Source organism: Pan troglodytes, chromosome 15, assembly GCF_028858775.2.
Source record: "Pan troglodytes isolate AG18354 chromosome 15, NHGRI_mPanTro3-v2.0_pri, whole genome shotgun sequence".
NCBI lineage: Eukaryota > Metazoa > Chordata > Mammalia > Primates > Hominidae > Pan > Pan troglodytes.
This window is the reverse complement of record NC_072413.2, coordinates 103,282,027-103,306,333: the sequence shown is the minus strand read 5'-3', so window position 1 is coordinate 103,306,333 and position 24,307 is coordinate 103,282,027. Positions and strand designations below refer to the sequence as shown.

At 55.3% G+C, this 24,307-nt stretch overlaps 1 protein-coding gene across 11 annotated transcripts in view; it reads left to right on the top strand.

Moving 5' to 3' along the window:
* The window catches only part of BRF1 (BRF1 RNA polymerase III transcription initiation factor subunit), a 95,020-nt gene that overhangs the window by 31,061 nt on the left and 39,652 nt on the right, over nucleotides 1-24,307 (top strand). For 9 of the 11 annotated variants that reach the window (XM_063793168.1, XM_063793166.1, XM_016926840.4 and 6 more), the window contains one exon: nucleotides 13,040-13,213. The exons of the other annotated variants lie outside the window; for them this stretch is intronic. In XM_063793168.1, the coding sequence (XP_063649238.1) occupies nucleotides 13,120-13,213 (94 nt within the window). In that variant the 5' untranslated portion in view covers nucleotides 13,040-13,119. The remainder of the gene's footprint in view (nucleotides 1-13,039; nucleotides 13,214-24,307) is intronic. 11 annotated transcript variants of the gene reach the window in all.

The window sequence follows — 24,307 nt, the reverse complement described above, 5'->3', positions numbered from 1 at the left end:
TTATTTTTCGCTGGTATCCTTTGGAGCATGAAAGTTTTAAATTCTGATAGTATCCAGTTTACCTATTTAGTCTCTTGATGGCTGTGCTTTTGGTATCATAACTAACAAATGTTGCCTAATCCAGTCCAAATCGTGAAGATTTGTGCTATGATTTTTTGGAGTTTTGCGCCTTCCTCTCTTTCCAGTAGGTTTTGGTCCATATTGAGTCAGCGTTTGCATGTGATGTAAGGTAAGGGCCTACCTTCACTCTTGCACGTGCAGACCCAGTTTTCTCAGGACCATGTGTTGAAAACACTGTATTTTGCCAGTTGGCATCCTCTTGGTGCCCTTGCTGAAAATCGATTGACCGTAAACCTAAAAGCTCATTTCTGGATCCTCAGTTTGGCTTAGTGACTGCATTACAGTCCTGGTGCCCGTTCCACGCTGTTCAGGACACTGAAGCTTCGCAGTCAGTTTTGAAATCAGGAACTGTGAGTCCTCTAACTGCTCTCTTTCAAAAGTGTTATGTTGCCTGTTTGAAGTCCCTTGAGTGGCAATATGAATTTTAGGATGAGCTTGTCAGTTTCTGCCAAGAAGTCAGCTGGGATTTTGACGGGGATTGCGTTAATATGTTGGTCATTTTGGGGAACACTGCCGCCTAAACAGTGTTAAGTCTTCTGATACCTGAATATGGGATTTCTTTCCATTTATTTGGGTCTTCTTTAATTTGTTTCAACAATTTTATTAGTTCTCAGAGTATAAGTTTTATACTTCTTTTGTCGAATTTAGTCTCAATTGATATATATTGATCTTGTATCTTGCAGCCTGGCTGAACTCATTTTTTATGCTGAAGAGTTTTTTAGCAGATCGCTTAGGATTTTCGGTACAAGATCGTGTTATCTTTCCTTTCTAGTCTAGTGCCTGTTTTTTGTTTTTGTTTTTTTGTTTACCACATTGAATAGCAGTGGTGTGAACAGACATCCTCTTGTCCTTGGTCCTGGGGAAGCATCCAGTCTTCACCATTGAATGTGGGTTGGCCGTGGGTCAGTCCAGGCAGGGATACTTTGTGCTAGGATCTCTTCGGCTTCACTGTTTCATTGAGTACACTCTCAGGAACCTGAGGACCACGTGAGGGATTCTTGTGATCGGTGCAGCCATGTCCCGCAGCCTTAGTGTGGATGCTGGAAGGTGGTCGGGACAGGTAGAACATCTCTTGTGGACAGCACGTCACCCTGGCTGTTTTCCCCTGGGCCATCTCCAGGAGGCCGGGCTCTTGAGCACCTGCCTCTGCTTCTGGCTGCTGCTGCCGACGGGTGGCCAGCACCGACACATCTAGGCTGGCAGGGGTAGTTGGGCTTGCGATGATCCCTCACAGCAGAGTGGATGGATCCTTACGCTTCCCTTGTGCTTTTTTCCTTGTCCTGCTGTGGACTTACTAGTAGAGGAGTATAGTCAGCGCCTTTCTTCCTGACTGCCGGTGTGATTCTTCTGCAGTAGAGAGCACCCTCTGTGTGATTTCAGTCTTCGGAAATGCTTCGAGCCGTGGCCCGGTGGAAGGCCAGTTTTGTGGACGTGCATGTGTGTTGGGCGCTGGAATGCGTTTCCTGCAGGAAGCGGGTGCAGCGCAGCACATCCCTCTCCCTCTCCACTGGCTGGTTCTCTGTGTCTGCCACCGAGAGTGTGCATGAAGACCTGGCACAGTGACTGGATCCGTCCTCTCCTACCCACAGTTTTGTCAGTTTTTTGTTTTGTCTGTTTCAGGGCTTCCTGGCACACACGTTTACAGTTCCTCCAGGTGGGGGCTGGGGCTGCGCTGCCCAGGGGCCCTCCTGACCTCAGGCTGCCTGGGTTGGGGCCCAGCTCTGCCCACTGCTTGTGGTGCCACTAGGCTATCTCCTTTTTTTCTTCTCCTGACTTCAAGATTTTCTCCTTGTGAACAGCTTTGTTCTCCACAGAGAATGTAGTCTGTATTTTCCCAAAAACTCACGGTACCTTTACTAGAGTTGGTCATGCCTCAGACCTATACAAATTGCAAAGAGTAGTGTCGGTGCAGACACGTGCATTGCAATAAGATTGGAAACCAACAACAGAGAAAGAGAAATAGCTCATCTTACCTTTTCAAAAGGCTTTTAAATACCTTTGGTTCAAGAAAGAAATGAAAATTGGAACATACAGGCTCCCTAATTAGGGGTGAGTGTCAGTGAAGGTTGTGACCCTGCAGGCCCAGGAGGCCCCGTGGACCCCACTCACTGTGTGGGGGAAGCTGCGGGGCCCCCACCCCTCTTGAGTCTTACTGGGGATGGGTGGTTCTGGGGGACCCTATGCTGATCTTTGTACCTGGGTTCCCACCTGAGGTTCTGCAGCTGCAGCCCGGGTACCTGCAGCATCAGGGGCCATGCCCTGCTGCCCACTCAGTGAGCTCTCCCACCCACCTGCCCCAGGCCAGGCACCGCTCCTGCCTGGGTGGGGTGAGGGGCTGAGGGAGGCTGTTGGTCCAGCCCCTGTCCTGTTTCCTGCTGACTTTTCGCCGGAGTCATCCCTTTCGCTGCCAGTCAGGCCCCCTGCTGTGGCAGTGATGCCCTCCTCTGCCTTGGCTGGCTGGGCCTGCTGTACCTCCTTGCTGTCGAGTGTCCTGGGAGCGTGTCTGTGAGGCAGATCCTAACGTATTTTTCAAATACTTCTGGAGACACGAGAGGGGATTTTGGCCCATTGTAACTGGCACATTTCTGATGCGTTGGGCTCTTCCTCCCTCTTATTTTGTATTTCGTATTTATCTTACCTTTTGTTTGTTTGTTTGTTTGTTTGTTTGTTTTTTGAGATGGAGTCTCGCTCTGTCACACAGGCTGGAGTGCAGTGGCGTGATCTGGGCTCACTGCAACCTCCGCCTCCTGGGTTCAAGCGACTCTCCTGCCTCAGCCTCCCGAGTAGCTGCAGTTACAAGTGCCCACCATCACGCCCGGCTAATTTTTGTATTTTTAGTAGAGACGTGGTTTTGCCATGTTGGCCAGGCTTATCTCGAACTCCTGACCTCAGGTGATCCACCCGCCTTGGCCTCCCAAAGTGCTTGAATTAGAGGCGTGAGCCACCACACCTGGCTGTATTTATCTTACTTTTAAAAAACCCTTTATTTGGATTGATTGATTTATCATGGGTTATGTTTGTTTAAATCTTGTTTGTTCTCGTTTGTTCTCCCCATACCGCCCTGGTTGAAGGTTTCATATCAGCCCTGGTCCCGCTGCAAGCTTGGCCCACGGCCTCCACTCCCACCCGCCACCCAGCCTGCCAGGTTTGGTGGAAATCTGTGAATGTAGCTTCCGACTGTTACTGTTTTGGTGAAGTCTTGATTGCCTTTCTTAGAAAACTGCAAAGATGGAAATAAACTCATGGGCCACCCTTCCTGCCCGCAGCGACGGTCATGTTCTGCGAGGACTCTGTCTCCTCTGCTTGCCTCCGTGCACCCTGTGAGGTCACAGGCCCCTCCTTTGGTTTGCTGGGGACACGCTGAGACTGTATTTAGAGAAAGGGTCTGGGAGAGAGAAACTCCTGCCCCTTCCCCCTGGGATGGTTGCCAAGGGGTTGAGACAGGCACCCCATGGAATGTGGGGAGCATCTGCTCCGGGTCCACCAGCAAGAGACGTTGAATGCCAGTGTGTTTTGATCTCTGTTTTTAAAATCTCAGGCCTTTTGGGATGATTTCTTTGATGTTCTGAAGCGACGGTTCTGAAATGCCGCTAGCTGGGGCTCTCTTCATTGACCTGATGAGCCTTTCGTTTGGGACGCGTTTCTCAGGGAAATTCTTTTTCTGTTCTCTTGGTCTGTTTTTCCTAGTATAGCACGCAGAGTAAAGTGCATGAAATGTGCTGACCTTCCATGAACCACCTGACAAATCCACATGAGTCAGGCCTGCAGCAGCTCAGAAAGCACCTGCTGCCCACTGGCTTCGCTTGGTTTTCTGCTTCATACAGTGGGAATCATATAGAAAGGAATTTAAAAAAAAAAAAAGACTTGTAATTTTTAGAGCGTTTTAGGTTCACAGCAAAATGGATCGGAAGGGACAGAGAGTTCCTGTAGACGCTGAGCACCTCCCACCACACAGCTTCCCCGACCCCGTCAGCGCCCCCCTCCACTGTGGTGCACGAGCTGCAGTCAGCCGCCCCACATCGACTCATCAGGATCACGCAGGCTCTATCCACACACCCAGGCTCAGGATCACGCAGGCTGTATCAGCACACCCGGGCTCAGGGTCACGCAGGCTGTATCTGCACACCCGGGCTCAGGATCACACGGCCTCCACCTGCACACCCGGGCTCAGGATCACACGGCCTCCACCTGCACACCCGGGCTCAGGGTCACGCGGGCTGTATCCGCACACCCGGGCTCAGGGTCACGCGGGCTGTATCCGCACACCCGGGCTCAGGGTCACGCGGGCTGTATCTGCACACCCGGGCTCAGGGTCACGCGGGCTGTATCCGCACACCCGGGCTCAGGGTCATGCGGCCTCCACCTGCACACCCGGGCTCAGGGTCACGCGGGCTGTATCCGCACACCCGGGCTCAGGGTCACGCGGGCTGTATCCGCACACCCGGGCTCAGGGTCACGCGGGCTGTATCCGCACACCCGGGCTCAGGGTCACGCGGGCTGTATCCGCACACCCGGGCTCAGGGTCACGCGGGCTGTATCCGCACACCCGGACTCAGGATCACGCAGCCTCCACCTGCACACCCGGGCTCAGGGTCACGCGGCCTGTGTCCGCACACCCGGGCTCAGGGTCACGCGGGCTGTGTCCGCACACCCGGACTCAGGATCACGCAGCCTTCACTGCACAGCCGGGCTCAGGATCATGCAGCCTCCACCTGCACACGTGGACTCAGGATCATTCAGGCTGTATCTGGACACCTGGGCTCAGGATCACGCAGCTTCCACCACACACCCAGGCTCACGCTGGGCGGTGCGTGTTCTGTGGGTTTAGACGAATGCGTAGTGACGGGTAACCACTGTTACAGTTTCATACAGAGTGCTTTCAGAGTCCTAAAGATCCCCTGAGCTCCACCCATTCATCCCTCCTTCCCCAGCCTCCAGCAACCATTGATCTTTTCACTGGCGCTTGGTCATGTGGTCGTAGAGCTGGAGTTGCACACTGTGCATCCTGTCTCTGTGCAGCCTGTCACTCAGCCATGGGCATTTAACTGTCCTCCAGGTCTTTGCACAGCCTGTGGCCTCTTTCTCTTTAGTGGTGAGTAATATTCCACCGCCTAGGTGCGCCACAATTGATTTATCCTTTCACCTGTTTGCTGAAGGGAATCTGGGCTTGGGCGATTATGAGTGAAGCTGCTGTAAACGTCATGCGCAGGTTTTTCTGAGTGATTGCTGGGCGGTGTGGTGAGAGTATGCTGAGTTTTGTAAGAAACTGCCAAACCCTTTTCCAAAGCACCTGAGCCATTTTGTGCTCCCAGCAGCAAGGAAGGAGAGCTCCTGTGGCTCTAGTCGTCCGCGTCTGGCTTGCCAGTGTCTGGGCTGGAGCCGTTCTAGAACGTGCTGTTTTGGAGCGTGTAAGTAGTTTATTCTTTTATTGCAGTGTAGTATTTCATGGGATGAATAGACCACAGTTTATCTCCTTTTCCTGTTGATGGACGTCTGGAGTGTTTCCATTCTTGGCTGTGCATAGGAAGCTGCTGTGCGTGTTCTTGCACATAGTCCTTCGGTGGACACAGGTGCCCCCTCCGCTTGGGAGTTTACCTGCGAATGGGTGTCTGGGTCCTGAGGTCTGGCTGTGCTCACCATTAGATAGGGCCACAGGGTTTTCTGTAGTGCTTGTACCAGTTCATCTTCCCACCAGGAAGCAGTGTAGGAGAGTCCCAGTGGCTCCGCAGCCTTGTTCACATGTGGCATCATCAGCCTTTCCAGTTGTAGTCTTTCTGGTAGGTGTGTAGCACACTCGCTGTGGCTTTAATTCGCTTTCCCTGGTGAGTAATTATGGCCACAACCTTTGCTCACGCTTCTTGGCTGTTGGGACGTCCTTTCTGTGTGAAGTGCCTATTGGCGTCTTTTGTGCTTTTTAAAAACTGAGTTGTCTTTTTCTTACAGATTTGTAGAGTTCTTTATATATTCTGGATTCGAGTCCTTTGTTGGATATACATGGTTCGAATCCTCCTCCCACGTCTGTAGCTTGTCTCACTCTCTTAATGTTGTCTTTTGACGAACAGAAACTTCTGATTTTTTTTTTTTTTGAGACTGGGTCTCACTCACTCTGTGGCCTGGGCTGGAGTGCAGTGGTGCAGTCGCTGCTCTCTGCAGCCTCAACCTCCAAGACTAAAGCCGCCCTCTCACTTCAGCCTCCCGAGTAGTTGGGATCACGTGTACATGCCACCACATCCACTCATTTTTAATTTTTTTTTTTTTGACATGGAGTCTCACTCTTTTGCCAGACTGGAGTGCAGTGGCGCGATCTGGGCTCACTGCAGCCTCTGCCTCACGGGTGCAAGCGATTCTCCTGCCTCAGCCTCCCGAGTAGCTGGGATTACAGGCGTGCACCACCATGCCCGGCTAATATTTGTACTTTTTAGTAGAGACGGGGTTTCACCATGTTGGTCAGGATGGTCTTGATCTCTTGACCTCGTGATCTGCCCGCCTCGGCCTCCCAAAGTGTTGGGATTACCGGCATGAGCCACTGCGCATGGCCAATTCTTTTTTTTTTTTTTAATAGAGATGGGGGTCTCATCATGTTGGCCAGGTTGGTCTTCAACTCCTGGGCTCCAGTGATCCTCCCACCTCAGCCTCCCAAAGTGCTGGGATGACAGGTGTGAGCCACTGCACCCTGCCAGAAATTTCTTAATTATAATGAAGTCCCAGTATATCAGTTTTTATGGTTAGGGCTGTTTGTGACTTGATCAAGAAATTCTTATCTACTCCAAGGTCTGAAGATACTCTTGTGTTTTCCTCTGGAAGCTTTATTGCTTTATACTTTACATGCAGGTGGTGATATGCCTCAAATCTTTTTTTTTTTTTTTTTTTGGAGACAGGGTCTCGCTCTCTTGCTGCCCAGGCTGGACTGCAGTGGCAAGATCATGGCTCACTGCAGCCTCAACCTTCCAAGCTCAAGCAGTCCTCCCACCTTGGCTGGGCCTACAGGCTTGCACCACCACACCTGGCTGATTATTTTAGCAGTTGGATCTCACTGTGTTGCCCAGGCTGGTCTTGAACTTCTGGGCTCAAGTGATCTACCTGCTTCAGCCTCCCGAAGTGCTGGGATTACTACAGGCATGAACCACGGCACCCAGCCTGAGTTTACTTTTAGAATTCATTTGTTGGAAGGAAGTCTAAGGAGACTCACAGGCTATGGCTAGCTAATTAGTAGTTGGTTTCTATGTGAATATCTGTTTATTAATAACATATCTGACCAGGCATGGTGGCTCATGCTTGTATCCCAGCACTTTGGGAGGCGGAGATGGGCGGATCACGAGGTCAGGAGTTCGAGACCATCCTGGCCAACAGTGTGAAACCCTGTCTGTACTAAAAATACAAAAAATTAGCTGGGTGCAGTGGCGTGTGCCTGTAGTCCCAGCTACTCAAGAGGCTGAGGCAGGAGAATCACTTGAACCTGGGAGGCAGAGGTTGCAGTGAGCTGAGATCGCACCACTGCACTCTAGCCTGGGTGACAGAGCGAGACTCCATCTCAAAAAAGAGAAAGAAGATGGTAAAAAATAACTTACTGCAGTCATCGTCAGCCCCCATTTTAGTCCTTTTGGGCTGCTGTAACAGAACACCACAGACCAGAAAGGCAAAACAGCAGGAATGTGTTTCTCACACTTTTGCAGCTGGAAAGTTTGAGCTAGAGATGGGGGAGACAGCTGCCTCCTCCCCAGCTCTCTAGTGAGGGCCGCCTCCCGGCTCACAGACAGCTCCTTCTCACTGTGGCCTCCTCCCCAGCTCTCTACTGAGGGCCGCCTCCCGGCTCACAGACAGCTCCTTCTCACTGTGGCCTCCTCCCCAGCTCTCTACTGAGGGCCGCCTCCCGGCTCACAGACAGCTCCTTCTCACTGTGGCCTCCTCCCCAGCTCTCTACTGAGGGCCGCCTCCCGGCTCACAGACAGCTCCTTCTCACTGTGGCCTCCTCCCCAGCTCTCTACTGAGGGCCGCCTCCCGGCTCACAGACAGCTCCTTCTCACTGTAGCCTCCTCCCCAGCTCTCTAGTGAGGGCCCCCTCCCGGCTCACAGACAGCTCCTTCTCACTGTGGCCTCCTCCCCAGCTCTCTACTGAGGGCCCCCTCCCGGCTCACAGACAGCTCCTTCTCACTGTGGCCTCCTCCCCAGCTCTCTACTGAGGGCCGCCTCCCGGCTCACAGACAGCTCCTTCTCACTGTGGCCTCCTCCCCAGCTCTCTAGTGAGGGCCCCCTCCCGGCTCACAGACAGCTCCTTCTCACTGTGGCCTCCTCCCCAGCTCTCTACTGAGGGCCGCCTCCCGGCTCACAGCTCCTTCTCACTGTGGCCTCCTCCCCAGCTCTCTAGTGAGGGCCGCCTCCCGGCTCACAGACAGCTCCTTCTCACTGTGGCCTCCTCCCCAGCTCTCTAGTGAGGGCCGCCTCTCAGCTCACAGACAGCTCCTTCTCACTGTGGCCTCCTCCCCAGCTCTCTACTGAGGGCCGCCTCCCGGCTCACAGCTCCTTCTCACTGTGGCCTCCTCCCCAGCTCTCTACTGAGGGCCGCCTCCCGGCTCACAGCTCCTTCTCACTGTGGCCTCCTCCCCAGCTCTCTACTGAGGGCCGCCTCTCAGCTCACAGACAGCTCCTTCTCACTGTGGCCTCCTCCCCAGCTCTCTAGTGAGGGCCGCCTCCCGGCTCACAGACAGCTCCTTCTCACTGTGGCCTCCTCCCCAGCTCTCTAGTGAGGGCCGCCTCCCGGCTCACAGACAGCTCCTTCTCACTGTGGCCTCCTCCCCAGCTCTCTAGTGAGGGCCGCCTCCCGGCTCACAGACAGCTCCTTCTCACTGTGGCCTCCTCCCCAGCTCTCTACTGAGGGCCGCCTCCCGGCTCACAGACAGCTCCTTCTCCTGTGGCCTCCTCCCCAGCTCTCTAGTGAGGGCCCCCTCCCGGCTCACAGACAGCTCCTTCTCCTGTGGCCTCCTCCCCAGCTCTCTACTGAGGGCCGCCTCCCGGCTCACAGACAGCTCCTTCTCACTGTGGCCTCCTCCCCAGCTCTCTAGTGAGGGCCGCCTCCCGGCTCACAGACAGCTCCTTCTCACTGTAGCCTCCTCCCCAGCTCTCTACTGAGGGCCCCCTCCCGGCTCACAGACAGCTCCTTCTCACTGTGGCCTCCTCCCCAGCTCTCTACTGAGGGCCGCCTCCCGGCTCACAGACAACTCCTTCTCACTGTGGCCTCCTCCCCAGCTCTCTACTGAGGGCCGCCTCTCGGCTCACAGACAGCTCCTTCTCACTGTGGCCTCCTCCCCAGCTCTCTAGTGAGGGCCGCCTCCCGGCTCACAGACAGCTCCTTCTCACTGTGGCCTCCTCCCCAGCTCTCTACTGAGGGCCGCCTCCCGGCTCACAGACAGCTCCTTCTCACTGTGGCCTCCTCCCCAGCTCTCTACTGAGGGCCGCCTCCCGGCTCACAGACAGCTCCTTCTCACTGTGGCCTCCTCCCCAGCTCTCTAGTGAGGGCCGCCTCCCGGCTCACAGACAGCTCCTTCTCACTGTGGCCTCCTCCCCAGCTCTCTACTGAGGGCCGCCTCCCGGCTCACAGACAGCTCCTTCTCCTGTGGCCTCCTCCCCAGCTCTCTAGTGAGGGCCGCCTCCCGGCTCACAGACAGCTCCTTCTCACTGTGGCCTCCTCCCCAGCTCTCTACTGAGGGCCCCCTCCCGGCTCACAGACAGCTCCTTCTCACTGTGGCCTCCTCCCCAGCTGTCTACTGAGGGCCGCCTCCCGGCTCACAGACAGCTCCTTCTCACTGTAGCCTCCTCCCCAGCTCTCTAGTGAGGGCCGCCTCCCAGCTCACAGACAGCTCCTCCTCACTGTGGCCTCCTCCCCAGCTCTCTACTGAGGGCCCCCTCCCGGCTCACAGACAGCTCCTTCTCCCTGTGGCCTCCTCCCCAGCTCTCTAGTGAGGGCCGCCTCTCAGCTCCTTCTCACTGTGGCCTCACGTGGTAAAAGAGCTGGGGTAGTTCTCTGGGGTCCGGTTTTTAGGGGCACTGAGCTCATCATTAGTGCTCTGCCTCCTGACCTAGTCACCCCTAAAGGCCCTGCATCTTAATACCATCCCCGTCGGGGATAGGATTTCAACATAGGAATTTTAGGAGTCAAACATTCTGACCATAGCACCCCTGCATGCTGGGAACACGAGCTGGTGCCTGTGGGGTCGGGGCTTGGGATCGAGTCCCAGCCTCAAGTGTGTCGCCTCAGAGAGTACCTCTCCTTACCTTTTATTACAGAATTTTCAAACATACAGCAGAGAGCTGGTAGGTAAGGAGCCGTAGCTTCAGCGGGTCCCCTATCAGCTGACTCTGTTTCCCTCTGGGCCTTGCTGGGCCGCGGGGACGGTCTGGCTGGTGCTGCACATGCGCAGGTGGCAGCTGGCACGACGCCCTTTCTGTCCATTCTTTTGGGGTCTTGGCTTGGCCCAGGCCTCAGCTCTGGGGACAGTGACCAGCCTTCCACGTCAGCTCAGCTGGACTGCAGGCCTCAGAGCTGTATGAGCTCTAGGCAGGTGGCCTTAGGTGCTCAAGGTGGCAGGGCCACAGCAGGGCTGGGGGCTCCATGTGGTGCTGCTGACTGCCAGGGGCCTGGCAGTGTGAGGCTTGACCTGGACCTGCCGGACTGTGTACCCTGGCCACCGGCTTCCTTGGGATGCAGGCTCAGCAGCTGCCCACCTCTGGCTGCTGGTCATCATTAGTGAAGTTGGGCGTGAGCAAAACATCAGCCCTCACTTTCTCCAGCTCATGTGCCCTTATCAAATAAATCTGGGAGGTCAGTTTTTGACTTTATATGGGGATGGAGGCCGCCTCGGGTAGTCTTTGCAGGAGGACTGTGGGTTTGGGTGCCAGAGGATGCAGTGGGAACTGGAATCTCCGTGGCGGCAGCATTCCTCTGCATCGAGCCGTGACCCACCACACATGTCCTCTGGGTACCTCATGGGGCTTATTGCCTGGAGCAAGGACTCTGCCTGCCCACGACGCCCACTCTGCAGACAGAAGTGGGGGCAGTGAGGTTGGCCCAGATGCTCCCCACACAGCCTGCGCTCTGCAGACAGAGTGGGGCAGTGAGGTTGGCCTGTACTCTGCATTGACATTTGTTGCCCAAGGTTCCTCCTGCCTGCAGGGCAGCTTTGCCATTTCCCTCCTGATGCCATCATGTGGCCCGAAGCTTTAGGAGGGTCTTGCTCCAGGGAGGCACGTGTGCTCGGATGTTGCCGTCCTGGCCACCTCCAGCACCTCGCAGCCCCTAGGAGGGCGCAGTGGCCTCCGGTCTGCTGGGCATGCCCTTGCCATGGTGAAGGGATGGCCTGCCCCTCCACACCTGTGGGTATATCTCGTCAGGTGGGACGAGAGACTTAGAAAAGTAATGACACAGAGACAAAGTATAGAGAAAGCACAGTGGGGCCAGGGGACCGGCACTCAGCATACCGAGGACCTCCACCGGCACCGGTCTCTGAGTTCCCTCAGTGTTTATTGATTATTATTTTCACTATCTCAGCAAGAAGAATGCGGCAGGAGAGCAGGGTGATAGTGGGGAGAAGGTCAGCAAGAAAACATGTGAACCAAATAATCTGTGTCATAATTAAGTTCAAGGGAAGGTACTATGCCTGGATGTGCATGTAGGCCAGATTTATGTTTCTCTCCGCCCAAACATCTCAGCAGAGTAAAGAATAACAAGGCAGCATTGCTACCAACATGTCTCATCTCCCGCCATAGGGCGGTTTTTCTCCTATCTCAGAATTGAGCAAGTGTACAATCGGGTTTTATATCGAGACATTCCGTTCCCAGGGGCAGGCAGGAGACAGTGGCCTTCCTCTATCTCAACTGCAAGAGGCCTTCCTCTTTTACCAATCCACCTCAGCACAGACCCTTTACGGGTGTCGGGCTGGGGGACGGTCAGGTCTTTCTCATCCCACGAGGCCATATTTCAGACTATCACATGGGGAGAAACCGTGTACAATACCCGGCTTTCCAGGGCAGAGGTCCCTGCGGCTTTCCGCAGTGTATTGTGTCCCTGGTTTATCGAGACTGGAGAATGGTGATGACTTTTACCAAGCATACTGCCTGTGAACACTTTGTTAACAAGGCACGTCCTGCACAGTCCTAGATCCCTGAAACCTGGATTCCATACAGCACAGGTTTCTGTGAGCTCAAGGTTGGGGCAAAGTGGCTGGGGCAGAGTTACAGATTAACATCTCAGGGCAAAGCAATTGTTCAGGGTACAGGTCAAAATGGAATCTCTTATGTCTTCCCTTTCTACATAGACACAGTAACAGTCTGATCTCTCTTCCTTTTCCCTACACCATGGCCCTCCCTCTGGGCAGGTGCAGGGGATGGCGCTAGCCTGGCTTTTTCTCAGGCCAGGTGGCTGGCTCCTAGAGGAGAGGCTGGCGGGCGCAGGGCTGAGCAGAATGGGCCCTGCTGAGAAGGGACGGGTGGGCTGACCCAGCCTCTGTGCGGTTGGGGAAGGCGGTGGCGCTGGGGCATGTGGCTGTAGGAAAAGGGGCGTTCCCACCGTAGCCCAGGGCAGTCAGGGGCATAGCACCTGCCAGCCAGCCCAAACCAAGCCCTTGCCAGACACGCCGCACCTCAGAGCCCTGGAGAGACGCACATTCAGCCATGCCGCACACGCCACCCAGATCCTAAAGAAGGGAAACAGGCAGAACAGGATCTCATGGCACATGGAGATCACAGAAAATTCACATTTCAGTGTCCTTAAATAAAAAGTGATTGGAACCCACATATAAAAAGTGAGCTCAGAAACTTACAAGGAAAAGCACAAATCTATATTCTTAAAGTTGCTACTGTGGCCGTGTGATACTTTTCATGTTCTGTGGGAACATTTGGCTAAGAGCTGCCTCGTGCTGTGTCCTAGGGAGGCGCCACATCCACCACCTGGGGAACCAGCTGCAGCTGAACCAGCACTGCCTGGACACCGCCTTCAACTTCTTCAAGATGGCCGTGAGCAGGCACCTGACCCGCGGCCGGAAGATGGCCCACGTGATTGCTGCCTGCCTCTATCTGGTCTGCCGCACGGAGGGCACGCCGCGTATCCTTTGGTTTGAGAGCCTCCCAGAGGGCCCCATCTTGATGCTTAGTTGGCTCCCCTCGAATATTGGGACTTGGTAGTTGCAGTAACTTGGTGTTTGTCTTTAATAGAAAAACACCTTATTGGAAGAACTGTTTCAGTTGATCCAGGGCTTTCTGAATTTGGGGTCTCCTTTTACTGGATCGAAGAACTGGGGAGCTGGGCACCTGCCTTCCTTGCACAGCCCTTGGGCATGCAGAGCGAGGGTTCTGTCGGTCCCTGAGAATCATGCCCTGGATTCTCCCCACTTGTGGACCTACTGCGCCTTGGGTGCTGTCTCCACGTCCCCTGTGGTTCAGGCCGCCCTCTGGCCTGAGCAGGTGGGGTGCTGTTGCTGAGTGGGCTGCAGCCAGGCGTACACTGAGTGCCTGCAGCTGTGGACACCGTGACTGTGGGCGATGGGTGGGGAGGCCGCCGACCCTCAGCGGTGTGCAGCTTGGCCTTGTGGGTGGACACCGTGACTGCAGGCGGTGGGTGGGGAGGCCGCCGACCTTCAGAGGTGTGCAGTTTGGCCTTGTGCGTGGACACCATGACTGCAGGCGGTGGGTGGGGAGGCCGCCGACCCTCAGCGGTGTGCAGCTTCGCCTTGTGCGTGGACACCATGACTGCAGGCGGTGGGTGGGGAGGCCGCCGACCCTCAGCGGTGTGCAGCTTGGCCTTGCGTGGAGATCCAGTGTCTGGTGTCCTCTTGCATTGGTCTCTGTGCATCTGGTCCTGTGCCCACTGCTGCCATCTGCAGACACACACATGGGTCAGGAGCTGCCTTCGGCCTCTTGATAGGGAGCCCAGAGCCTTCCAGCCTCCTCTGCTCTGTGCTGTGCTGTCCACACCTGCTGTGCACTTGCATCTTTTCCCTGCTCTCTGGGGGCTCCCCGCTTCCTGGTCCACACCCTCCTCATCTTGTGAGGTGCCTTCTGCAATGGCTCCCTGGGAGAGGGACCTCTTCCGAGCTGCGCCCCTCTGAAGGTGGTCCCCCTCCCTGCCCCGTGTCTGGTGAGCGTGGCGTGCCCGGCCACACGTCTGCCTCCCAGCCTGCGCCCCTGCCGTCGCCTTGCCTCCAGCATTCTCACTGGGCAGTTCTGTGGCCCTCTGGCTCCTGGCCCTTGCTGTGCAGCTGCGGGGCTTCAGCTCCTTACCTCTAATCTCCACGTTCAGAAATCTCACGGCAGTGTGAGCCCATCAGGCCTTTGCTCTCTGACAGCCTCCTGTCCTGAGCTTCTGTTGAATTTGTCGTTAGATGTGTCTCCCTTCTTCTCTGTTACTCTGCCTGCCACACTGAACCCATGTGGTTATCTCATCCTTCTTTTGCACGTGGCTATCTTTTTGCTTTGGGACAGCACCTGAACTTTAGCTTCCAGCAGGCTGTGTCATTTCTTTCATGTTTTTCATCTCTAAGAGCTCTGTGTGTTTTCCGAATCTTTTTTATAATCTCCCGTTTTCCTGAGTGTGGCATCTTCTCACCTTGAGCTCTTTTCTGTCCTGGTCTGTTTTTCTGGTTGGTCCCCCTCGAGGGGTGTCCTGGGTGCCAGGTGATCCTGGTGGCTTGCTTCTCTTTTGAGTGGGGTGCAGGGAGGGCTCCTGGAGATGACGAGCTGGTAGCCTGCTGACTGTGCCTCTGGCCAGGCAACCCTCAGTATCAGGATCTTTCATTAAAATGTTACCTTTTTTTTTTTTTTTTCCAGACAGGGTCTTGCTCTGTCACCCAGGCTGGAGTGCAGTGGTAGTATCTCAGCTTACTGCAACCTCTGCCTCCCAGGTTCAAGCAATTCTTATGCCTTAGCCTCTCGAGTAGCTGGGATTACAGGTGTGCACCACCATGCCTGGCTAATTTTTTTGTATTTTTAGTAGAGATGGGGTTTCCCCATGTTGGCCAGGCTGGTCTCAAACTCCTGGCCTCAAGTGATCCACCCGCCCTGGCCTCCCAAAGTGCTGAGATTATAGGCATGAGCCACTGCACCCAACCCTGAAAATGTCCTTTTAACATTTTGAAATTTGGGCTGGGCATGGTGGCTCACGCCTGTAATCCCAGCACTTTGGGAGGCCTAGGTGGGCGGATCACGAGGTCAGGAGATTGAGACCATCCTGTCTAACACCGTGAAACCCCGTCTGTACTAAAAATACAAAAAAAATTAGCCGGGCGCGGTGGCAGGCACCTGTAGTCCCAGCTACTTGGGAGGCTGAGGCAGGAGAATGGCGGGAACCCAGGAGGCGGAGCTTGCAGTGAGCTGAGATCGCGCCACTGCACTCCAGCCTGGGCGACAGAGCGAGACTCCGTCTCAAAAAAAAAAAAAAAAGTCCTTTTAACATTTTGAAATTTGTCATTTCTGCGTAAAAGTGTTTAAAGCACACACGTGCCTTTAGGGATAGGGATGATGCAAAGTGCCCAGGCAGCCCACTGCAGGATGAGAAACAGAGCCCACGCCCGTGTCCCTGCCTGCCCCGCCTGCTGTCTGCTCGCCCCAGCTCCACCCTGGGGTCCCACTGAGAGGCCTGCTCCGATCCTGCTCTCTTAGAGGTAGACCAAGGTCCTGAGAGAGAAGCTGAGCAGAGCCCAGGGTCAGCCCGTGGCTCTGTCTCCCTTGTGTTTGTAGGAGCTGTGTGGGGACTGCTGTGGAGCAGGGCCTAGGGTGCAGGGCCTAGGGTGCAGGGCCTAGGGTGCAGGGCCTAGGGAGCAGGGCCTAGGGTGCAGGGCCTAGGGAGCAGAGCCTAGGGTGCAGGGCCTAGGGTGCAGGGCCTAGGGAGCAGGGCCTAGGGTGCAGGGCCTAGGGTGCAGGGCCTAGGGAGCAGGGCCTAGGGTGCAGGGCCTAGGGAGCAGGGCCTAGGGTGCAGGGCCTAGGGTGCAGGGCCTAGGGAGCAGGGCCTAGGGTGCAGGGCCTAGGGTGCAGGCCGGCACTGGGACCCCAGCGTCAGCAAGGTGGGGTGGCACCGCGTCCATGCTGCTGCCTCACTGGGCCTCCTGTGGGGGGACAGATGCCCTGGGACATGGGCCCTCATGGGGTGATGACAGGCAGGATGGAGAGCAGTCCTGTGGCACTGCCGGGGCTGCCTCTGAGCCTGGCAGGACCACCTTTAGCCACAAAGTTCCCACATGCTCCAGCGATCCTCCTACTAAGTGTGTGCCCAAGGGAAAAGAGTACCTGTGTCCCCACCGAGGCTCACGCACAGTGCTCACAGTGGCAGCATCCAGGAAGCCACCCCGTGTCCCCCACGCATTCTAAAATTAGATCCTGGTGGTGGTTGCTCAGCTCTGGGGATTTACGAAAACCCACTGCCCGGTGCACTGTGAACAGGCAGGTTTGTGGCACAAACTTGTACCTTATAAAGCTGCTAAGGACAAGACAGCTTGGAACAGGACTGTGCTCACGGGAGGCCGCACTCTATCCCCTCTGGCTGCTGGTGGCCTGGTGGGGCTCCCTTCAGCATCCTCAGAGGATGCTTCGGGCTGGTCTCGGGTAGCTGTAGCCCTCACTTCCCAGCCCACCCCTGCTTTGCCAGCGCTTTAGAGGGAAGTGGGTCAGGCCAGGTGTAGCATGTCCCGCTCTGCCCTCCCCTCAGGTTGCTGGCAGCACCGTGCCCTAGGCCTGCCAGCCAGAGCCCCCAGACCCATCCTGGACATGTCTCCGTCTCTCACCGCCCTCCTTGTTTTCCCCTGCCCCTGTGCCTTCTCCCTCCCTGCTGACCTGCATTGGCTCTGGCCACTGTCCTGGCCTCCTGCAGCCCCAGCTGGCTGGCTGGGCTCATGTGCTGCCTCAGTTTCCTCAGTAGCTCCACCCACTTCCCTTCCACAGAAAATCCACCCAGGAGAGAGAGTGTGCAGCCAGGCTCTCTTCTCCGAGACAGGGCTGCTTGGCCCAGCCCTGCTGCCTGCACAGCTCCCGTCACCTTCTGGACTCGCCCCCTTTAGCCAGGGCGCAACAGCACCCACCACCCCACCCCCACCCTGCCATCAGCAGGACGTGGAGGGTCCTATGCAGTGAGCTTACGTTGTGGGGTGCATGGCCCCCACCCCAGGAGAGGCCCCCCAGGATCCTCCTATCGTATCGTCCAGCCCATGGGTGGGACCATGGGCTGGATACAAGAAATCCTCTCTCAGAAGGAACAAGGGCTTGATTTAAGAACATCCAAGCTTATTCCTCCTTCTGCCCACCCTTCATTGTTGCCCGCTCCTCAGGTGTGTCCACTATCACCCCGAAAGTGCCGGGGGCTGTGCACACACACCTCCTCTCTTGGCCCCGCAGCCTGGTGGCTGACACAGCCAGTCCCGGATTCCTGGAGGAGGAACAGGGTGCTGCTGAGTCCCACTGAGTCTGGCAAGGCCCGGCTGACCCTAGGCCTGAGTCTGCTCCTGGCTCCCAGCCCAGGGAGGCTGCGTGGGCAGCAGGGCTGAGACGCGGGACCTGGACATGCCGGGCAGAGACTCAGCTGGAATGAGCACCTCTGCCATTGTCGAGCAGGTAGTTTGTGGCCAGTGTGCTTTTCCTGGCTGTGTGTCTCGACTTGTTACTGCAGCTTTTGCCCACAGCTGGTTTGTGGGTCTTTGACATTTGTTCCTGTCCAGCCAGGCTGCCCTAGGCCTGCATGTGAGAGGGCATCTTGGGATGGTGACAGGCTGGTGAGCCCTAGAGGGCGTCCGAGCCCTGGGGCCAGCACTGTGGATGGTGCCATCACCTGTCCCCACGTAGGTCTGCAGGGAGCATGCCCAGCTTCCATGGCCTGCCAGCCTCAGCCTCCATGGCATGCCTGGCCACGCGTGGGAGCAAGGCCTCTGCCGCCAGCCGCCACACTCCCTTCAGACCCGGCTCCTCTCTCAGGCTGCAGAAACGTGCGTTCAGGTCAGCAGGGGCCATGTGCATTCAGCTTATTCCATTCTGGGGTCTGGGATGGGCTTTCAGAGCCCACACTTCTCTGCCCCCCTGTTCTGGCCAGCACCTCCTTCTGCCACCAGGCCCCCTTGTTCCTGCTTCTCTCCCTCTGCTCCCTTCTCAAGGACAGGGCATTTATAACAGTTTAAGTGGTCAGAAGAAGGTATCAGGATGGCTGATGAGGGAATCAAATGGTGCACACATCATTAGGCATGAAGACGTTGGCATTTCAGTCAGGCACAGTGGCTCACGCCTGTAAATCCCATCACTTTGGGAGGCCCAGGCAGGATTGCTTGAGTCCAGGAGTTTGAGAACAGCTTGGGCAACATGGTGAAACCCCGTCTCTACAAAAGAAAAAGAAAACCAAAAAAAAAAATCCGGCTGGTGGTGTGTACCTGTGGCCTCACCTACTGGGGAGGCTGAGGTGGGAGGATCACTTGAACCCAGGAGGTCGAGGCTGCAGTGAGCCATGATCGCACCACTACGCTGCAGCCTAGGCAATAGAGTGAGCCCCGTCTCAAAAAAAAAAAAAAAAAAGTTGCCATTTCAGACTTCCGAAAGGCTGACCTGGAAACACGGGCACACCCAGCATGGGCCCATGTGGGCCCCTTGTCGGTGGTGTCTTGTTGCTGGCGTAGCAGAGGTTTAGCTGAGTTTTGTATGTTGACATTATTAATACATCATTCCTACCAAATTCAATTGTCGATCTTACTGTTTGAGTTTTGGAGTCTCTCCTTTAATGCACACAACTGTGTCTGCTGCTCATAATGCCAGTTCTGCTTCTTTCTTTTCATTTTTTTCATGAGACAGGATCTCACTTGATCACCCAGGCTGGAGTGCAGTGGCGCAGTCTTGGCTCACTGCAGCTTCTGCCTCCCAGGCTCAAGCGATCCTCCCACCTCAGCCTCCCGTGTAGCTGGATTACAGGCATGCACCACCACGCCTGGCTAATTTTTGTACTTTTTGTAGCGACGGGGTTTGCTATGTTGTCCAAGCTGGTCTCAAACTTCTGAGCTCAAGTGATCCGCCTCCCTCAGTCTCCCAAAGTGCTGGGATTCTAGGTGTGAGCCCCCCGCCCAGCCTTGGTTCTTCCTTTCTAACCCACACACCTCTCATCTATTTGTCCTGCCTTTTGTATGCCGAGGACTCAGCATGGTCCTGGGGAGGGAGATGTGCCTGGCTCTCTCCTGTCCTGGGAGGGGTGTTTCCTGCCCTTCGCTGTATGTATCTGCGGTAGACTTTTGTGTATAGGACTCTTAATCAGCTTGAGGATGTTACCTTGCTTTCTAATTTTCCAAGAGTTTTTGTCATGAAAAATACTGAATTTTATCAAACACCAATGTATTTATTGGTATGATTTTTTCATGTACATTTTCCCCTTAATCTGTTACCTAATGTAAATAACACTGATTAATTTTTAAAAATTTTTTAGAAACAGGGTCTTGCTCTGTTCTCCCAGGCTGTACCGCTGTGGCACCACCCTAGCTCGTTGCAACCTCCAACTCCCTGGCTCAGGCGACCCTCTCGCCTCAGCATCCCGAGTAGCCGGGACCATAGGTGCACTAGAGATGGGGTCTCACTGTATTGCCCAGGCTGGCCTCAAACTCCTGGGTTCCAGTTATCTTCTCATCTTGGACTCCCAAAGTATTGGGATTACAGGTGTGAGCTATTGTATCTGGCCTGTTTTTTCTAACATAAGCACTCGAGGCTATAAATTTCTCTCTAGGTGAGTTTCGTTACATCACACGGTTTTTTGTTTGTTTTGTTTTTTTTTGAGACAGAGTCTCACTGCCTCACCCAGGCTGGAGTGCAGTGGTGCGATCTCGGCTCACTGCAACCTCCGCCTCCCAGGTTCATGCCATTCTCCTGCCTCAGTCTCCCAAGTAGCTGGGACTATAGGTGCCTGCCACCACATCCGGCTGATTTTTTGTATTTTTAGTAGAGACAGGGTTTCGCCGTGTTAGCCAGGATGGTCTCGATCTCCTGACCTTGTGGTCCGCCCACCTCACCCTCCCAAAGTGTTGGGATTACAGGCGTGAGCCACCACGCCCGGCCGGGAATTTAACTTTTCTTGAGCAAGCAGAGAGCACGCAGGTAGCTCACTCTGATCCAGTTGCTGCTGGTCCATCTTGGTTCCCGGCTGAAGGATCGTGGCAGGACCCAGGTGTCCCTTCCTGGCACCTCGGGACTGCAGAACTTCCTGCTCGGCTCTTTTGCCTTTCAGAGCTGACTTCTGGGCTTGGTGGGCCTCAGCCTGGTGCCTGTGGCTCCAGGGGCGGCAGCTGCCGTAAAGGGACTAAGTGCACTGTGCCCTGCTCGCTTGTTGAAGTTGCTTCCTCTTCTCTTGGCAGCTTGGCCCCTCGCGTCTGGCTGGCTCGGAAGCCACTGAACTGTAAACTCTATCTTCCCTTGCCAAGCGAGACTGTGAGCACTAGGCTCCTACATTTTTTTTTTTTTTGGTGGAGTCTTACTCTGTTGCCCAGGCTGGAGTGCAGTGGTGCCATCTCGGCTCACTGCAACCTCTGCCTCCCGGGTTCAAGCGATTCTCCTGCCTCAGCCTCCTGAGTAGCTAGGCTTATAGGTGCCCGCCACCATGCCTGGCTAACTTGTATTTTTAGTAGAGATAGGGTTTCACCATATTGGCCAGGCTGGTCTCGGACTCTTGACGTTGTCATCTGCCCGCCTCGGCCTCCCAAAGTGCTGGGATTACAGGCGTGAGCCACTGTGCCCAGCCACTTTTTTTTTTTTTTTAATAGAGATGGGGTCTTGCCATGTTGTCCAGGCTGGTCTTGAACTCCTGTCCTCAGGCAATCCTGGCCTGGCACTGCCAGACTATGACAGCTTATTAGAATTGGCGAGAATTGGAAGGAGGCCCGAGCTGAGACACTGCACCTTACACCCGTGCCACTCAGCTCCTCCTGGGGCCATCCATGTGCCTGGTTGCATGTGTGTGCTTGAAAGCCAGGGGCTGGGAGTGTCAGGTGACTGCCTGGATAGCAGCTGCATTATCCATGAGACCACCTCAGTGTGGCTGGGACAGAGCCAGGCTCCCAGCTCTGTGGGAGGCTCAGTCTTCAGAGCAGGGATCTTTGAGAAGGCACCTGGGTACCCTTGAACTTTACAGAGGCCATGCATGATGACAGCAGTGAGGTGCTAGATTATTCAGGGTGTACTGCACACAGGAGCCCACTGTGGGGTGGTGTGGCAGCCAGCAGTGGCTCAGGGATTTAGTCACTGTGCAGGGGATGGGCAAGGCCCAGCAATGACCCACTGGCTCTTCCCTGGAGGTCAGAGGTATCTGGACAAAGGGCAGCCAGCAGGTCTCCTACCCCGCATCAGTCATTCAGGGACTCCCAGAGCACCTGCTCTGTGCCACACCTCCAGGCGGAGGAGCAGGGTGGTCTCTGGGAAGTTCGGGAGGGCAGGGCTGCTCATGACCTAGGCCCTGGGTCTTGATGGGTCCTGCTCTTGGGGTGCTGAGGGCATCCGAGCTCTGGGGTGAGTGACCCCATTCCAAGCTAGGATCCGTCATAGCCCCGTCCAGGCATGTGTGGGGCCTGAGGATGCCCAGTCTGCCTGCTGGGCTCCTGTGTGGGTGCTTGGTCGGCCGCTGAGTGCTGTATGCTGAGTGCTGCCGGGGCCTTGCCCTTGGTGGGGTGGGGCTGGGCGCTACTGCTCTACACGGAGCTTCGGCCGGGCCGTGTGTTCCCGTGCCAGGTGGTGTTGGCTGCCGGTGAGGAGCACTCAGAGCAGGGGGGGCCTGCAGAAGGGGAGTGGCACTGGGTAGGGGCAGTGAGCCGTGGGCCGATGCAGTGCTGGGCATCATTCTCCAGAAGGTGTGGGTTTCGCTCCTTGGTCCTCACACCGTGTGGGCGCCGCAGTCCCCCTCTCCAGTCCCATGGGGCCGGGAATGCTGGTGTCTGCTCAGGGCGGGGCCCTGCCGGCCCCTCCACTGCTGACTGTTGTGGACACAGCCCTTTCTGTGGGGCTCTATATACAAGAGCACTTTCCCTCGCTTCTCTCTTTGGGTATCGAGTAAGAGCATTTGTATGTGAGGCTCTTGAGAGAAATTTCTTGTTTTTTTAAGTTTTAGTTCTGCCTTATGTAAATCTCTGTAAACTTTTCCACGTAAGGAAAGTGTGTCTGTTTGAGTCAGGACCCATCTGCAGTTTTTCTCCCTGCAAGCATCGTGCAGCCAGCCAGGGTGTGGGCAGCCTCAGTTTCCCCATCCTCTTCACAGTGGGGTGGCCCCTCGCTGTGTTGTCCACAGCTGTGGTGGGGAAGCCTGGTTGGTTCCTGGAGCCGGGACAGTTTGATGGCACAGCAGTGGGGTGCAGGGCTGCACCGTCATGACTGGACCATTTCTGGGCCTTGTCATCTGCTGATGGGAGCCTCGCGTGGGCCTCTGCCGCGCTCAGGAATGTCTGGCGCCCTTTGAGGGCGTTGTGTCACCTGCCCTCCATTGTGCTCACGCGTCTCTCCTTTGACTGGCACTCAGCTGCACCAAGCAGAAGCCCACCCGGCACGGCGTGGCAGGGGCCAGAAGGGAGGCAGAAAGAGGCCCCAGCTGGCAGAATCCAGGCTTTCGCACCCTGGGGGCCGCAGACAGGGCCTCTTCTCTGCAGACGTTTTTCTGATTCTCAGATGGTCAGAAGCAGCTGCTCAGCAAAAGGGAGGGGCTGCTGGGAGGACACAGGTACCAGCCATGCTGGACACTGGAGAACCTCCAGAGCCCTGGGCGCTCATCAGCTGGGGGACCTGTAGGCTGGGCCCCAAAGGCATTAGTGGGCCTCCCGGGATTGGCCAGAGGGAATGTGATATCCTCACAAGGGAAGCACATAATTGAGCTTCCATCGTCTGGAAACTTCCCTGAAAGCGCCTGATAGAGCCAGGTGAATGCGGATCAAGTGCCAGGTGATTTTCATTTCAAGGAAAGCAGTAATTCTAACTTCGTTAAATGTTTAATTCGAAGCTCCTTTTAAAAATGTACACACTTATCCCATTGTTTTATTAAGAAAATTTTCTGTGGAGCTTGGTGGCTTATGTCTGTAATCCCAGCACTTTGGGAGGCTGAGGTGAGCAGATCACCTGAGGTCAGGAGTTTGAGACCAGCTCGGCCAACATGGTGAAACCCCATCTCTACTAAAAATACAAAAAAAATTAGCCAGGCATGGTGGTGCATGCCTGTAGTCCCAGCTACTTGGGAGGCTGAGGCAGGAGAATTGCTTGAACCTGGTAGGCAGAGGTTGTAGTGATCCAAGATTGTACCATTGCACTCCAGCCTGGGCGACACGGCAAGACTTCATCTCGGGAAAAAAAAAAAATTCGAACACCTGCAAAGCTGAAGTGAATTGTGGAGTCCCCTCGCTCACACCTGTGGTCCGCTCCCCAAAGCTATGCTGCCCTCACCGTCTTATTTTTTGGCACATTTCAAGGCAAGTTGCAGACGTCTGTGTACTGCACACAGCCCTTCAGCAGGCAGACCATCAGCTCAATAGCGGTGAGCATCATTCCTGGATCTTTTTCTCCTCTGAAGGTAAAGTTGGCTTAAAGTGAGATGCACAGGCCCTAATTGCTCCATCTGGAGAGTTCTGACAAACGGTCACCCGTCAGCCCAGAGCAGGGCTCTGTGGACAGACCTCATGCCCCTTCCAACAGTCCCAGCCCCGCAAAAGGCAACCGCTGTTTCCATTTCCTTCCACTACAGACCAGTTGTGCCTGTTCTAGAATGCCCTATAAATGGAATCATATGATCTGTGCCCTGTCACTTCACATGCTTTTTTTTTTTTGGTGACAGAATGTAGCTCTGTCGCCCAGGCTGAGTGCAGTGTGGTTCCATCTCAGCTTACTGCAACCTCTGTCTCCTGGGTTCAAGCGATTCTAATGCCTTAGCCTCTCAAGTAGTTGGGACTACAGGGGCACGCCACCATGTCCAGCTAATCTTTTGTATTTTTAGTAGAGACAGGGTTTTGCTATGTAGGCTAGGCTGGTCTCAAACTCCTGGCCTCAAGTGACTGCCCGCCTTGGCCTCCCAAGGTGCTGGGATTACAGGCGTGCGCCCCGTGTCCAGTGGACATGGTTTTGAGAGGCGCCCATGGTGTTTTGTATGGTGAGTGGTATTGCTGTGTGAATACAAGCCAGAGTATTCTTGTATTAATGGACACCTGGACTGCTCCCCGTTTTTGGCTCTTCT